We start from the raw sequence: 16,687 nt of genomic DNA, 5'->3' as shown, positions 1-16,687 counted from the left end.
CTGCAGTCACCATCTGCACTGATTTTGTGATACCGTTCAATATCACAGTACTTCAAGTCTGTACCCCAACCAGTAATGCTGAAGAAGCTGAAGTTGAATGTTTCTATGAAGACTTACAAGACCTTCTAGAACTAACACCCAAAAAAGATGTCCTTTTCATTATAGGGGACTGGAATGCAAAGGTAGAAAGTCAAGAGATACCTGGAGTAACAGGCAAATTTGGCCTTGGAGTACAGAATGAACCAGGGAAAAGGCTAATAGAGTTTTGCCAAGAGAACGCACTGGTCATAGCAAACACCCTCTTCCACAAACATAAGAGAAGACTCTACACATGGACATCACCAGATGGTCAATACCAAAATCAGATTGATTATACTCTTTGCAGCCAAAGATGGAGAAGCTCTATACAGTCAGCAAAACAAGACTGGGAGCTGACTGTGGCTCAGATCATGAACTCCTTATTGCCAAATTCAGACTTAAATTGAAGAAAATAGGGAAAACCACTGGACCATTCAGGTATGACCTAAATCAAATCCCTTACAATTATACAGTGGAAGTGACAGATAGATTCAAGGGATTAGATTTGATAGAGTGCCTGAAGAACTATGAACAGAGGTTTGTGACCTTGTACAGCAGGCAGGGATCAAGACCATCCCCAAGAAAAAGAAATGCAAAAAGGCAAAATGGTTGTCTGAGGAGGCCTTACAAATAGCTGAGAACAGAGAAGCTAAAGGCAAAGGAGAAAAGGAAAGATATACCCATTTGAATGCAGAGTTCCAAAGAATAACAAGGAGAGATAAGAAAGCCTTCCTCAGTGATCAATGCAAAGAAATAGAGGAAAACAATAGAATGGGAAAGACCAGAGCTCTCTTCAAAAAATTAGAGATACCACCAGAACATTTCATACAAAGATGGGCACAATAAAGGACAGAAATGGTAAGGATGTAACAGAAGCAGAAGATATTAAGAAGAGGTGGTAAGAATACACAGAAGAACTATACAAAAAAGATCTTCATGATCCAGATAACCATGATGGTGTGATCACTCATCTAGAGCCAGACATCCTGGAGTGCGAAGTCAAGTGGGCCTTAGGAAGCATCACTATGAACAAACCTAGTGGAGGTGATGGAATTCCAGTTGAGCTATTTCAAATCCTAAAAGATGATGCTGTGATAGTGCTGCACTCAATATGCCAGCAAATTTGGAAAACTCAGCAGTAGCCACAGGACTGGAAGAGTTCAGTTTTCATTCCAATCCCAAAGAAAGGCAATGCCAAAGAATGTTCAAACTATCGCACAATTGCACTCATCTCACACGCTAGTCAAGTAATGCTCAAAATCCTCCAAGCCAGGCTTCGACAATACATGAACCATGAACTTCCAGATGTTCAAGCTGGTTTTAGAAAAGGCAAAGGAACCAGAGATCAAATTGCCAACATCCGTTGGATCATTGAAAAAGCAAGAGAGTTCCAGAAAAACATCTACTTCTGTTTTACTGACTACGCCAAAGCCTTTACTGTGTGGATCACAACAAACTGGAAAATTTTTCAAGAGATGGGAATACCAGCCCACCTGACCTGCCTCCTGAGAAGTCTGTATGCAGGTCAAGAAGCAACAGTTAGGACTGGACATGGAACAACAGACTGGTTCTAAATCGGGAAAGGAGTACGTCAAGGCTGTATACTGTCATCCTGCTTATTTAACTTCTATGCAGAGTACATCATGCGAAATGCTGGGCTGGATGAAGCACAAGCTGGAATCAAGATTGCTGGGAGAAATATCAATAACCTTGGATATTGGTTATTAGATAACTAATAAGGCAAAGCAAATTGAAAACACAGAGAGTGAAGTGACGTTTTTATTCCTTTTCAAACTGGCAAAGATTTTAGAAGATAATTCTCAGTGCTGGCAAAGTGCTGTCAAATTGGCATTTTCCCACATGGCAAGTTGACTTATAAATTAGTACAACCATTTTCGGAAGCAATTTGGCAGTAAAATGTTTGTACTTTTATGAATTTTAGTTTTGATAACCTAATTCCAAAATAATGCAGAATTACAGACCAGGCTTTATGATACAAAGTCATTAATTAAGGATTATTTATAATAGAAAAATTGGAAACTACTTCAAAATAGAGGAATCACTGAGTAAAACATAAGTTTGCCCATGTAATTAAAGAAAATACAATTTACCCATGCACATGATATTTAATAATAATTCTAAATTATGTGAGAGTACATTTATTTTTTCAAACTGAGTACAAAATTATATATTTTAATAAAATATAATCTCAACTATGTGAAAACAACAACACAAATAGAAAATAGATTCCAAAAGAGTAATACTTGTTTCTAGTAGAGTAAGTTCATGAGTAATTGTTTCTTCCTCATATCTTTTTTTCCAAAGTTTCTTCAATGAGCACATAATTAAAAATAAATTAATTTAATTGATGAGGGACCATGGATGTAAACTTAGTACCTCTCTTCCCAGACTTCGATGGAGCAGGTGTCCCCCCAGAAGGGAGTGGCCTCATTTGCTTTGTGCCCTTGACTCCTTGCCTTCCCTTGACTTCCTGTGTGTCAGGGCAGGGTTGTCTGGGACACACCAAGAGCCATAGGCCAGGACAAGGTCCAGGCCAGTGTATTGTGATGTCCCTGTTGGGGTGTTGGCCTGGAAACTCTGGTCTGTAGGCAGGGTTGATGTTAGTTTAGTGAAGTGGCTTTGGTTTCAGTTCAGAGGTTGGAGCTTTGGTGAAGGAGTACTCTGCCTATCAATGAGCTAGTTAAATACTCCATCCCTCTGAAGTTGTCTTCATTAGGTTTTCACAAGGAAAACAAACAGATGTTAATAGGTATCCTGCCTGTTCACTGTGGGTGTTTGTCAACAGTGAGATGCCCCAGACTGGAAATTATTGAGGTTTGCTGCCTAAGGACCCTTCCAACTGTCCTTATTCCACCAAAAGAGGCCTGGATGACAGCACTTGCTTCCCAAGGGAAAAGAAAGATCAGTACTACCAGAGGTAGTCCAGAGGAAGAGCTCCAGCTCCTCTGTTGTCAGATAGATGTCAATGAAAAAATGTTGCCTTCAAACTCAGTAAATAAAGGGTGTTTCAGCCCTCAAGCCATCACATTACAGCTGCCCCGAAAGTGAACCCGGAAGGGACGCAGGATAGAAACAGGATGACCCCATCTAGTTGTCAGTGCTGCAGCCACCCTCTCCCCTTTCCCCCCTCACCCCCAGACAGTGCACCCTGAGGAGACTCAGGATGAGAATATACCCACCCAGGGAGCTGAGGTGCATATCAAAGGAATGATTTCAGTGTTCAGTTCAGTCACTCAGTCGTGTCCGACTCTTTGCGACACCATGAACTGCAGCACGCCAGGCCTCCCTGTCCATCACCAACTCCCGGGGTTTACCCAAACTCATGTCCATCGAGTCGGTGATGCCATCCAACCATCTCATCCTCTGTCGTCCCCTTCTCCTCCTGACCCCAATTCTTCCCAGCATCAGGGTCTCTTCCAGTGAGTCAACTCTTTGCATGAGGTGGCCAAAGTATTGGAGTGTCAGCTTCAACATCAGTCCTTCCAGTGAACACTCAGGACTGATCTCCTTTAGGATGGACTGATTGGATCTCCTTGCAGTCCAAGGGACTCTCAAGAGTCTTCTCCAACACCACAGTTCAAAAGCATCAATTCTTCGGTGCTCGGCTTTCTTTATAGTCCAACTCTCACATCCATACGTGACTACTGAAAAAACCATAGCCTTGACTAGATGGACCTTTGTTGGCAAAGCAATGTCTTCTGCTTTTTAACATGCTGTCTAGGTTGGTCATAACTTTCCTTCCAAGGAGTAAGCGTCTTTTAATTTCATGGCTGCAATCACCATCTGCAGTGATTTTGGAGCCCCAAAAAATAACGTCTGACATTGTTTCTACTTTTCCCCATCTATTTCCCATGAAGTGATGGGACCAGATGCCATGATCTTAGTTTTCTTAATGTTGAGCTTTAAGCCAACTTTTTCACTCTCCTCTTTCACTTTCATCAAGAGGCTTTTTAGTTTCTCTTTACTTTCTGCCATAAGGGTGGTATCATCTGCATATCTGAGGTTATTGATATTTCTCCCGGCAATCTTGATTCCAGCTTGTGCTTCTTCCAGCCCAGCGTTTCTCATGATATACTCTGCATAGAAGTTAAATAAGCAGGGTGACAGTATACAGCCTTGACGCACTCCTTTTCCTATTTGGAACCAATCTGTTGTTCCATGTCCAGTTCTAACTGTTGCTTCCTGCTCTGCATACAGGTTTCTCAAGAGACAGGTCAGGTGGTCTGGTATTTCCATCTCTTTAAGAATTTTCCACAGTTTGTTGTGATCCACACAGCCAAAGTCTTTGGCATAGTCAGTAAAGTTGAAATAGATGTTTTTCTGAAACTCTCTTGCTTTTTCGATGATCCATCGGATGTTGGCAATTTGATCTCTGGTTCCTCTGCCTTTTCTAAAACCAGCTTGAACATCTGGAAGTTCATGGTTCACATATTGCTGAAGCCTGGCTTGGAGAATTTTGAGCATTACTTTACTAGCAGGTGAGATGAGTGCAATTGTGCAGTAGTTTGAGCATTCTTTGGCATTGCCTTTCTTTGAGACTCTTGCATCTGCTTTTTTTAAGAAAAGTGCTAAATTCCTTAACTTGAGATATCTAGTTTCCTTTCATTAACAGGAGACTTTTGATGTTCAAATTACCTGGTCTTTGTTTCAAAAACTACTATAGGGTACATGTATATGCATGGCTGAGTCCCTTCACTGTTCACCTGAAATTATCACAATATTGTTAATCAGCTATACCCTGATACAAAATAAAGTTTGAAACAAAAAACAAAAAAACTGCTATACAATCTGGCTCTTCCCTTACTTCTTCGGAAGCAGTCTCTGAGAGCTATCTGAGATGGTTTGCCTCAAGCTTAAATCCTCAGTCTTGTCCCCAAATAAAACATAAATCTCAACTTTTTAGGTTGTGCATTTTTTTTCAGTGGAGACAGACCTGGTGGTAAATTGTAGCTCCAGCCCTTCCTGACAATATCACCTTAAGCAAATGACTTAACTGTTTGGGGCCTCAGTTTCCTTGTCTATAACATGGGGACTGAAACAATCTCTACTGCATAAAGGGAACATAAAAAATGAATGAGATGGTAATGTGAAACAGTGTAGTGTAGGGGCAGGTACTGGATGCTCAGTAATGGTGGTGCTGATTGTTACTCTTAATATTATCTTCCTATTTAAAAGACCCCTCAGGATAGACAGGGTCTCCCTGAGTCTTCTGAAAAGGACTGGGAGAAGGTTAAAATGAGAGGTTCTCTTCCTGGAGCCCTGGAAGAACATGGCAGAGTGGTGATCCTGAGTCCATATGGAAGTCCCATCACTTCCATATGTGGTTCCTCTGGGTAACCTTTTCACCCTAGGATGAACCAGCCTGGGATTTTGTCAGATCAACCCAACTTTGAAACCTGCTTGTTTTAGTTACCAGTGCTGAGGCCTCAGGCAAATCACACAGCCTCTAGAGCTTGAGTTTGATCACACAGATTAGATCAGCCTCATGGATTAGTGGAGGAATAAACAAGAAACAAAAACCCAATGGACAAATAGTTGCTCTGTTTGTTGTGATGGTGATGATACAGTCATGGGCTGAGGTCAAGAAGGTAGCATAGTGACGCAGTTAAAGACTAGGGGTGCTGGAATGTGACTGTCTTGGTTCATATTCTGTTACTGTTCACCAGTTTGGTAACCCTTGGCAAATAACATCTCTGTCCTTCAGTTGACTTATCTGTAAAAGGGGGATAGAAATAGTACCCACTTCATGGAATTATTGGAAGGACTAAATGACTTAATAGGTTTAAAGTGCTTATAGTCGAGGTTGGAACAGAATATATGCTCAGTGAATTATCGTTATCATCATCACTAATATGGATGGACCACTCTGAGAAAGCCTGCACTGTAGAAAGAATACTGGGTGAGGAGGCTGGAACCCTGAGCCAAGCCCCAGCCCCTCCTCCTGCCCAGTTGTCTTGCTTGCTGTTCAGGCTCTAGTGCAACTTCTAGTGCAACTTCCTCTTCTGAGTGTCCTGTGGGACCTCAGTCCTTTTGACCACATTCCAGTCTGTCCCACTGCCTATTCTAGTACAGGTCACTGTCTGTGTCCCAGTCTCTGCTCATTCTACTTGAATTCCACATCTTGAACCAGCCCCCACAGCCCCACCTCATCGACATTCCTGCACTGTCCTATAGCTCTGCCCCCGACCCAGGCCTAGATCCCTTCAAAGTACAATCCCTGGAGGCAGAGTGTTAGCCCAGGTCTTGCCAAGGCTTGTTTTTGGCCTCCACGCTGAAACAAATAGAGGCTTGGAAAACACAGTCAAAGCTCGATTGGCTAGGTAATGAAATTTCCTGTAGCCAGTGCACATATACAGTTGACTAATTTACTTTAATATTTTTATGATAAGGCCAAAGACTAGAGCTGGACAGAAAACCTAGTGCCTGAGTATCTGGGCCATTCTAGCAGATAAATGGTAGCAATTATATCTTTTTTTGGTAAAATTCAGTCTTCTTGGTATAGTTTCTCCTGGTTAGACGAGCAGGATGCCCTAGCTCTTGCCCAAATGAGGCTGCCACTTCGTTATTATTTGAGATACCATGCCCAGGCTTGTGGATATGTTCTTGAATGATTGTGCAAGCTAAGCCTTCCTTGATCTGACCCCTACCTGCTTGCTTGCTGAGACTTTTTTGGCCACACTGCGTGGCACATGGGGTCTTAGTTCTCCGACTAGGGATTGAACCCCCCCCCCCGCCCCTTGCATTGGAAGCAGGGTCTTAAGCACTGGACCACCAAGGAAGTCCCTTGCTGAGACTTCTTAGATTATAACTTTTTGTTGAAGTACAACATATATACAGAAAAGAGCACAAATCATTAGTGTACAGTTGAGTGAATTTTCACAAGATGATGAGTAACCAGCACATTAAGAAACAGGATGTTACCAACATTCACAAAAGTCCCTTTTGCACCCTCTTCCAGCCACTCCTTCCAACTCTGTTTTTGCCATGTTGAGCTAATTACAGTCCTCATCCCTCCACACCCAGCACACCATTCTTTCCCTACCCTCCTGCCTGTGCAATTGCTGTTCCCTTGGACTGCCAGGCCTCACCTACTCATTGTGCAAAACTCAGGTGTCACCTTCTCCTGATGGGTTCTGAATACTTCCATCGTACTTTCCTCCCATATTTTGTCATTGTTTCCTGGGAGCTCCCTGTGGACAGAAACTATCTGAGTCATCAGCCTTCTGCACTCAGCACAGGCTTGGCATAGAACTGGGCTCCAGAAATGTTTGCATATTGTATTGTTGTTATTGTTCTGTCTCTGAGTTGTGTCTGATTCTTTGTGACCCCATGGACTGCAGCACACCAGCCTTCCCTGTCCTTCACTGTCTCCCAGAGTTTGCTCAAACTCACGTCTGTTGAGTCAGTGATGCCATCCAACCATCTCACCCTCTGCAGCCCTCTTCTCCTGCCTTCAATCTTTCCCAGCATCAGGGTCTTTTCCAGTGAGTTGGCTCTTTGCATCAGGTGGCCAAAGGATTGGAGCTTCAGCATCAGTCCTTCCAATGAATATTCAGGGTTGATTTCTTTTAGGATTGACTGGTTTGATCTCCTTGCAATCCAAGGGACTCTTAAGAGTGTCTAAAATATTTGAAGACACCTTTTATTTTTATCTTTCCTGACCCTGTCCCAAGCACATACCATCCTCCTGCCTTTCTAATTCACTCTTCTCGCCTCTTCTAGTTTTTTTTATAAAAACCATGTCAGCCCTATCTGAGTCTCTCATGTGCCTCCACACTCCCCCCTCACAGTTGCTCAGACTGTGCATATGCCCCATCCACACATGCCCTAGCCTCCCACACACCAGGCTCCTGACTATTGCAGGACCACGTTTCTGCCCCCAGACCAGAGGCCTCAGTCTACTAATAGTTTGCTCCACATCCTCTGTGCTGGCTGCCTGCCACAGGTCCTCAACTGCTATTCTGCAGGGTCTGTTTTATTTAAATGTCAGAATCTATGGTAAGCGGCTTATGGCTTAGATGGTAAAGAATCTGCCTGCAATGCAGGAGACCTGGGTTTGATCCCTGGGTACCAGGGAAGATCCCCTGGAGAAGGGAATGGCAACCCACTCCACTATTCTTGCCTGGAGAATTCTGTGGACAGAGGAGCCTGGAGAGCTACAGTCCATGGGATCGCAAAGAGTCGGACATGACCGAATGACTAACACTACATGTTTCATTACTCTGTATTTTATACTTCATAAGTTTTCCTTTCTTAAGAACATAGGTCTCAATCAGACTTAAGGTGATCATTTCACAATATGTAGAAATATCAAATCATTATGTTGTACATCTAAAACTTATGTAGTGTTACATGTCAATTATATCTCAATTTTAAAAAAAAGAAAATTGATTTTCTCCTAAGATTTTTAAAGTTTTCAGAGGAACTCCCTGGTGGTCCAGTGGTTAGGCCTTGGCACTTTCACTGCGGAGGGCGTGGATTTGATCCCTGGTCCAGGAGCTAAAATCCCACAAGCTGCACAGTGCAGCCAAATAAAAACAAGATAATTACAAAAATAAAAAGGATTTCACATGTATCACTGAATGATATTCATTCATTCACCACGTGGGCGAGGTATTGTGCTAAGATGCTAGGGATTCTAAGTTAAGAGAGGTTTATTGCCTTTGATTAACTCACAGACAAATGAGAGAGAAATATTAGCAAGTTATTAGAAGAGTGTCAGTACTGAATGAGAGTGTTGAATGAGTAAGAAAATGGGCACTGGAATCTGCTGAGTGATCCCATTACTTAACGTGATACATTACCTTTGTTTCTGTACCTTGGTTTCTTCACCTAAAGAGCTTTGACATACAGAGGATAGGTGCCTAGCCCCTAGTAAGTGATCAGTAAATGGTAGCTATACTTGACTATCATTAGCATCTCTGCTTAGGCCTCATAGAGGAAGTAACATTTCAACTGGTCACTAAAGGATGGGTCTCTACTAGGAGGAGGACAGGGAAGGACAGCTAAGAAATAGCCTGAGAATAGACACAGAAGAATGAAAGGGCATGATGTTTTTAGACACTGGGGAATGATCCAGTGTAGCTGAAGAACAGAGGATGTGTAGGAGATGGTGAGAGTGAAGCTCGGGAAATAAGACCCAGATAGTTGAAGGGTCTTTTTAAAAATCAGTTAATTAATTATTTGGCTGTGCCAGGACTTAGTCGCGGTGCACAGGATCTTCGATCTTCGTGGCTACATGTGGGATCTTTACTTGCAGCATGGAAACTCTTAGTTGGGGCATGTGGGATCTAGTTCTCTGACCAGGGATCGAACCTGAGCCCCCTGCATTGGGAGTGCGGAGTCTTAGCCACTGGACCACCAGGAAAGTTCTCAGTGAAGGGTCTTGTTTGCTGCTAGAATTTGGACATAATCTGATATATGAAATAGAACCCTGAGAAGTCTTTCAAGAGGGGCTTGTCACAATCTAAACTTTTAGAAGTTTCCTTCTGGTACTTCTGTGGAGGATGGATTGGATGAGAGGGAGGTGGGGAGACCACTGAGAAGAAGAACCTGCTAAAAACTGGTGAGAGAAGATGAGATTGCGGATTGCAGCGATGGAAATTCCAGAGGTGGGTCAGCAGGGCGTGGTGACTGGTGGAAAGATTGTGAGAGCAGGAGGGTTGAAGAAGAGCTGCCATGTCCAGAGAGCTGCTGATGCCACATACTGGTAGAGGGACTAGCAGAAGGAACAGATTTTTCCTTCCTAATGATTTCATCCAAGGAGAAAGACTGCTTCTTCCTGATCTTGGAAGCAAGTATTCTAAAACTCACAAATCCATTCTTTAGCTCGGAGCAGTTTCTTCTCTCTTGGGCCTTATAAATAGTTAGCTGCTCCAGACAAATAATGACTGATCTCAGGTGCTTAGGGCAGAAGGTGGCTTTGTTTCTTTCACTCCCTGGAGTCTCTTGCCGGAGAGAGGGGTGAAAGCCATGTGTTTGTTTTCTCCACATTTGTAAGAATGGAGTTGAACCATTACCCCTCCTCTGTTAACAGACACCTGGGGCTCTTCTCACTCCCATGGCCATTAATCTCTGTAGAAAACAGTGTTAAATTTTAAAGTTCTTGGGACTTCCTTGGCGGTCCAGTGGTTAAGAATACACCTTCCAGTGCAGGGGACACAGGTTCTATCCCTGGTCAGAGAACTAAGATCCCACATGCCGAGGGGCAGCTAAGCCCGCGCACCGCAACTACTGAGCCGATAATGCTCTGCAGCGAGAGAGAAGCCGTTTGCCGCAACGCAAGATCCTGCATGCTGCAGCTAAGACCTGACACAGCTAATTTTTTTTTTTTTCAAAAAGTTCATTCCAGCTTTCCCCCTCTCTTTGCTGGTTTCCCACAAAATATCTTTCACCTTTTTTGCCCTGGTCAAGGAATTCTGAGTCCCCCCTAGCTGTTGGACTCCAAAATAGCACCTTGCCCACCACCACCATCTCCCTATCTTAGAACTGACCCGGTTCTGGTTGTAGGTGTGTGGGGGCCTCTGCTGGTAACATAGCTTGACTGGGCACGATCTGTCCCTACTCAGTCATGTTTACAAGTACCGTGGATACAGGCCATCACGCTGGCATTAGTCAACATGGTGAGATAGCCCATTCCATAGAGTTCTGTCCTTGGTGTTTTATTTCCAGTTTCCTCCTTTCTTTGCCTTCTTTCCACTTTCTTTCAACCAGGAATTGTTTTCAGCTGGTGAGTTTTGTTGGCTTGAAGTGTGGAGCACCCAAAGTTATTTTCTCTATCACTCTCTGGTGAAGTAGTCGCTTTCATAACCCTCCCTCTTCCAAGGTGGCTCTTAGATGTTCCAAGTATAGATCTTCCTTGATTTATAATGAAGTTATGTCCCAGTAAACCCATCACAGGTTGAACATATCCTAAGTCAAAGCTACATTGAGTACACCTCCCCTACTGAACATTATAGCTTAGTTTAACCTAGCCTACCTTAAATGTGCTCAGAACACCTACATGAGCCTACAGTTGGGCAAGCAAAATCATCCAACACAAAGCCTATTTTATAATAAAATGTTGAATATTCATGCAATTTATTGAATCTGTGCTGAAAGTGAAAAGCAGAATAGTTGAATGGATGCAAGTGTGTTGATTGTTTAACCTTGAGATTGAGTGATTGACTGGGAGCTGCAGCTGCTGCTGCCCACCATCACTAATCTGGGGGAAAAGAAAATTAAAAATTAGAAGTATGGTTTCAGCTGAATGCTTTTCACTTGTGTACCATCATAAAAAAAAGAAAAACGCAAGTCAAACCACTATGCATAGACCACATTAGTGGGCAGAAAAGTCCTATGGAACAGCTCCTTCTGTTTATATCTGGAGCTGAGTTGGGAGAGGGTAAAATTCCCTGGACTGAGTAGAGTGAATAGTTCCTTCTTTTATGAAACACTTTTGAGAGGATGTCTGTTTTTTTCAGTAAAAGTTGACCCCACACTAATAAGAGTGACCATGAGCACCATTATTTGATGAAATATTATCATTATAGATACCAGCCTTGGACTATCAATTGATCTCTACTGATTTCTGGGCCACTCTAGAATCTCTGTGGTAAACTAGGTATCTCTAGCCTTGATTTTAGGGTACTCCTTTATCTTAAACCATCTGGAAGGGAATAACTATTTGGTTTTTAAAAATATCTATCAGTTTTTTTCTTACGTCCATCTAGTTTTTTTTAAACTGAAGTATAATTGATTTACAATGTTGTAGTTTGTATCTGCTAATCTCAAACTCCTAACTTAACCCTCTGTCATCCCCTTTCCCTCTTTGGTAACAGTAAGTTTGTTTTCTATGTCTGTGAGTCTGTTTCTGTTTCATAAATAAGTTCATTTGTGTCATATTTTAGATTCCACATATAAATGATATCATATGGTGTTTGTCTTTTTAACTTCACTTAGTATGATAATCTCTTGGTCCATCCATGTTGCTGCAAATGGCATTATTTCATTCTTTTTTATGGCTAAGTAGTATTCTGTTGAGTATATATACCACATCTTCTTTATTTATTTACCTGTTGGTGGACATTTAGGTTGTTTCTATGTCCTGTAAATAGTGCTGCTATGAATATTGGAGTGCATATATCTTTTTGAATTAGAATTTCCTCCAGATATACACCCAGAAGTGGGATTTTTGGATTATATGGCAACTCTATTTTTTAGTTTTTTAAGGAACCTCCATACTGTTTTCCATAGTGGCGGCACCAACTTAACATTTCCACCAACAGTGTAGGAGGGTTCCCTTTTTTCCACACCCTCTCCAGCAATTGTTATTTGTAGACTTTTTAATGATGGTCCTCTGACCAGTGTGAGGTGGTACCTCATTGTAGTTTTGATTTGCATTTCTCTAATAATTAGTGATGTTGAACATCTTGTGTTTGTTGGTCATTTGTATGTCTTTGGAGAAATGTCTGTTTAAGTCTTCTGCTCATTTTTTGATTGGGTTTTGTTTTTTTCTTATTGAATTGTGTGAGCTGTTTATATATTTTAGAAATTAATCCCTTGTCAGTTGTATCATTTAGAAATATTTTCTCCCAGTCTGTAGGTTGTCTTTTTGTTTTGTTTATGATTTCCTTTGCTGTACAAAAGCTTATAAATTTGATTAGGTCCTATTTGTTTATTTTTGCTTTCATTTCTGTTGCCTTGGGAGATAAGATATCAGTTTTTTTCTTAAGACAAAAACAAAGGATCCTTATAGGGAGTTTAGAGAAGCAAAAATGAAAAATCACCATAATCCAACCACCCAGAGGAGAACACTGTGAAATTTGTGGCCTAGCCATTTAGGTTTTTTAAAAATATATTTATGTTTTGTTTTTTTTTTTTAAAGAGGTTATAGCATATATCTCTTTTATGATCTTCCATTAACAGAATGTTATAAAGTATCTCTCCATGTCATTGAAAATTCTTTATAACATCATATTTAGTAATTCCATAGTGGCCTATTTTATGTAGAGAATAGGTACATTATTAATAAAGATAAATATATTTTAATTTGAAAAAATAAAAAGCGTATGACCAAAAGAGAGTACAAAAGGAAAGGATATTATAAAAATAGTGATGAAGTGTTACAACAATCAAAAGTATAGGTTTCAGGGACTTCCCTGGTGATTCAGTGGTTAGGGCTCTGTGCTTCCACTGAGGGGGTCTGGGTTTGATCCCTGATTGGGGAACAAAGGTCCTGCATGCTGCCCAGTGTGACTCCCCCCAAAAAAGTATAGGTTTCACAGCTCTGAATCTCATAAGCAATAATTGTAAGCTTAATAAACTGTTTAGTTAAATAGGACATGGGTGTTAACAGACTAGATCTTTTTATTCATCTTTGAGCTGAAGTTTTGTAAAATCTTTCTGGGTCTGCAGATTTTATAAGAAATATACCTGTGATGTTGCTAAAGGTAAGTGGGTTTGACTTTCTTGGTTTCCTTTCATTAGAAATTAAGCCGAGAAGCTCTCAGTCTTGTGAGTTTGCATGCATCTTAGGCACCAGGAGACATTTGACAGATTATTTGACAGCAGTTATGGGAAGTTTCTTATTTGGGGGGACTGGCTGAATTGAATCTTAATCGATGTGCCTGGATTAGTCCATGTATTTATTTCTTTTTACAGGTAGTGCCTTCCTCAGTGCTATCTTTCTTGCCTTAGCAACGTACCAGTCTCTGTACCCACTCACCTTGTTTGTCCCAGGACTCCTCTATCTCCTCCAGGTAAGCACTTGCTGGTCAGAAGCCGACACTCAGGTGACATTTAATACACAGCATGGTCCTTGCTTAGGGGAAAGAAGGGCATGGCACAATAAAGGCTGTGGGACTGGGTCCCCAGTTCACATTTGCTTGCTTCTCCTTGAAAACACAAAGAAACCTGACTAACTTTAAACAAAGTGAACCCCCTGGGTAGCCATTCCCTTCTCCAGGGGATCTTCCTGACCCAGGGATCGAACCCAGGTCTCCTGCATTGCAGGCAGATTCTTTATCTGAGCCACCAGGGAACCCCCAATGATCATTATGTTCTAATTATACAGATCATTGCAAATGTATCAGTGCATTTCATTTTTATGTTTGTAATTGGGATTCTTTCATTCTTTTTTTTTTTTTTTTGCCTAATACTCACAGATCCTTCTCTGAGCCCATTTCTTTAACTTTTTTTTGTATAACAACACTGCCTTTGTAAGTTTCTTGCATGAATTTAATGTTGTGGGTGTACCTGATGCAATGCCTGGACCATAGTGGAAGATCAGTAGTTAAAGAATGCAAACTGCTAATATTTACTGAGAACTTACTACATGTTAGTTACTATGCTGAGCACTCTCCAGGCATCATCTCATTTCAACCACAGAAGAGCTTTAACAGGTAGGTCATATTATAAGCTGTATATTCATCTACTAGTAATGATATTAGACACAAACATTGCAGCTAGAATGTATGGCAGTTTAATCACTTGCCTGAGGTCTCATGGCCAGCAAGTGACTGCTGAGATGTGAGCTTGGGCAGAGTCTGCTCTCTAACCATCTGTCTTTTCTACTCAAATAAGAATATACACATCTCCTCAAGAGCAAGTAGCTGCTTACAGGTCCAAATCCATTCTTAGAAGGAAATGTTTCATGAAAGGGTATGGAGGGCCATGCTGTGATTCAAACCAAGAAATGTCTGCTTTCAGAACCCTTGTTCTTGATTATAAAATTTCTGTGCAACTGTTGCTGAAACTGAATGTGTACCTCCATTTATTGAAATAGGCCATGTGTGCTTGTCATTTTAAGTGACTTCATCATGTATCTTTTGGCTGATGTGTACAGTGGCACATGGTTAGCTTAGTCTTTCTCCTATTTGGGGAATTTGAGAGCTGCCCTAGTTGTCACTAATATAAGTAGTATAGACATTTAATTTCCTTAAGGTGTGTTCTTCCAGCTAAATCTTTGGCACCAAAAGTGTGGGAAATTTTATAGTTTTTTTATGCAAGACCACAGTGCTCACCAGAAATCTGGAGCCAATCTGTGGGGCCACCATCAGTGTCTACAGTGAACCACTTCCTCCCAGGCCACCAGCACTGGCTTTTCAAATTCGATTTATGATTGCTAGTTTAATAGCTATATCGTCATACTGTGAAGTTATTTTACTTTGACTTGCTTTCTAGATTCTTGTAGAAAGCAGACATCTTCCTACATAACAGTATGTTGTTGGTATTTCCTTTCTTGCTTCATATTTACAGTTTATTCTTTAGAAAGTCTGAGTACCACGAAGAATGCATGCAACCAGAATTTCTGTACAACTATTTATCAAATTAATACTATAAACATATATTTACTCAGACACATGAACTGACCAAAAAATTTTAAGTGGCTTGTTAAGCCAAATACTAAATACTACGTTATATAAAATAGCTCTTATTTAAAACTCAAGGAAATTCTGTCCTGACAACAATGGACAGTGCGGCTGAGTCATGAAATCCAGCTATTCAACCAGTCACTTTGTTCAGCCCCTCCCTCCACCAATACGGACTGAGCATCCGGAGTCAGTATGCTAGACACTCTGGGAGACTCTGCAGATAAAAAGCCATTAATAAAGGTTGCCGAGCAGGAAGTCCTGCAGAGAGACAGCTCTGGCAGCAGCCTGGGTTGTGGATTGGAGTGAGGATGAGCTGAGGTTGGGAAGGGTTTGGCCATCGTTTAGGTCGAGTCAGAGGGTTTGACTAGGGGTCCAGATCCGTGTCACAGGAAATGGAGAGATGAGGGACTAGATGCAGAATTCTAGGAGGTAGAATTGGCTGTGTGGCAGCTGTGTATATGTGGTGAACAGGACTGGAAAGAGTGAAATAAACTACAGGACCCATTTATGTAGAAATTACACCTACTATATTTATGTGTTTTTATACAAGTATATGAAATGGCCTTGAAAGGCAGTAGGGCCTTGTGAGGCATAGTAGTACATTTGAAAAATCAATCCAGTCACATCCGGGAAATAAACCCACTTGTTTAAATGTGAGGGAGGGAACAGAAGAAGAAATTATCTTTAGGTGTGAGTTTCACAGAGATCTGTAGGCTCCAAGGCAAGACCCTAGAACTAATGAGTGGGAACCATAAGCAGCCCAGGATAAGGCAGATCCAGGACAGCCTGGGATGCCTCAAGTGAGTTGAGTTCCTGTGGATCAGTTTGTTTAGGCTACATACTGAATGGCCATATAGTGAGGAGCTGTAGCAAAGCTATAAGCATCATATGGGTAGCTAGACCTGATGGTCTTAAAAATCCTTTCATCCCCCTAAATTGAATTGGATTTCATAACCACAGGAAAGTGATACATCTGCTCTTGAGGTTATATTTTTCTAGAGTTTTTAAAGCCCTCTATAGACACATACATCCATCTAGGAGAGATTATGTCATGAATATAAGAGCACAGGCTCGATTGGTACATCTTAATGGGTGGAGAGCAAAATAGTATTGAAGACTAATGGGGAACTTCCTTTGGTGGTCCAGTGGTTAAGACTTTACACTCCCAATGCAGGGGACCCCAGTTCAGTCCCTTGTCAGGGAACTAGATCCCACATGCTGCAACTAAGACCCAC

At 41.5% G+C, this 16,687-nt stretch overlaps 1 protein-coding gene across 4 annotated transcripts in view; it reads left to right on the top strand.

Annotated features, from left to right (window-relative positions):
* Nucleotides 1–16,687, top strand: part of PIGU (phosphatidylinositol glycan anchor biosynthesis class U) — a 91,670-nt gene that overhangs the window by 29,108 nt on the left and 45,875 nt on the right. For 3 of the 4 annotated variants that reach the window (XM_081559831.1, XM_081559832.1, XM_081559829.1), the window contains one exon: nt 13,741–13,838. In XM_081559831.1, the coding sequence (XP_081415957.1) occupies nt 13,741–13,838 (98 nt within the window). The remainder of the gene's footprint in view (nt 1–13,740; nt 13,839–16,687) is intronic. The other variant, XM_081559830.1, reaches the window with a different exon arrangement.

Source organism: Giraffa tippelskirchi, chromosome 13 (genome assembly GCF_054371585.1).
Source record: "Giraffa tippelskirchi isolate mGirTip1 chromosome 13, T2T-mGirTip1v1.2.pri, whole genome shotgun sequence".
Taxonomy (NCBI): domain Eukaryota; kingdom Metazoa; phylum Chordata; class Mammalia; order Artiodactyla; family Giraffidae; genus Giraffa; species Giraffa tippelskirchi.
The sequence above is the reverse complement of the archived record's forward strand: the minus strand, read 5'-3'. Positions and strand labels throughout refer to the sequence as shown.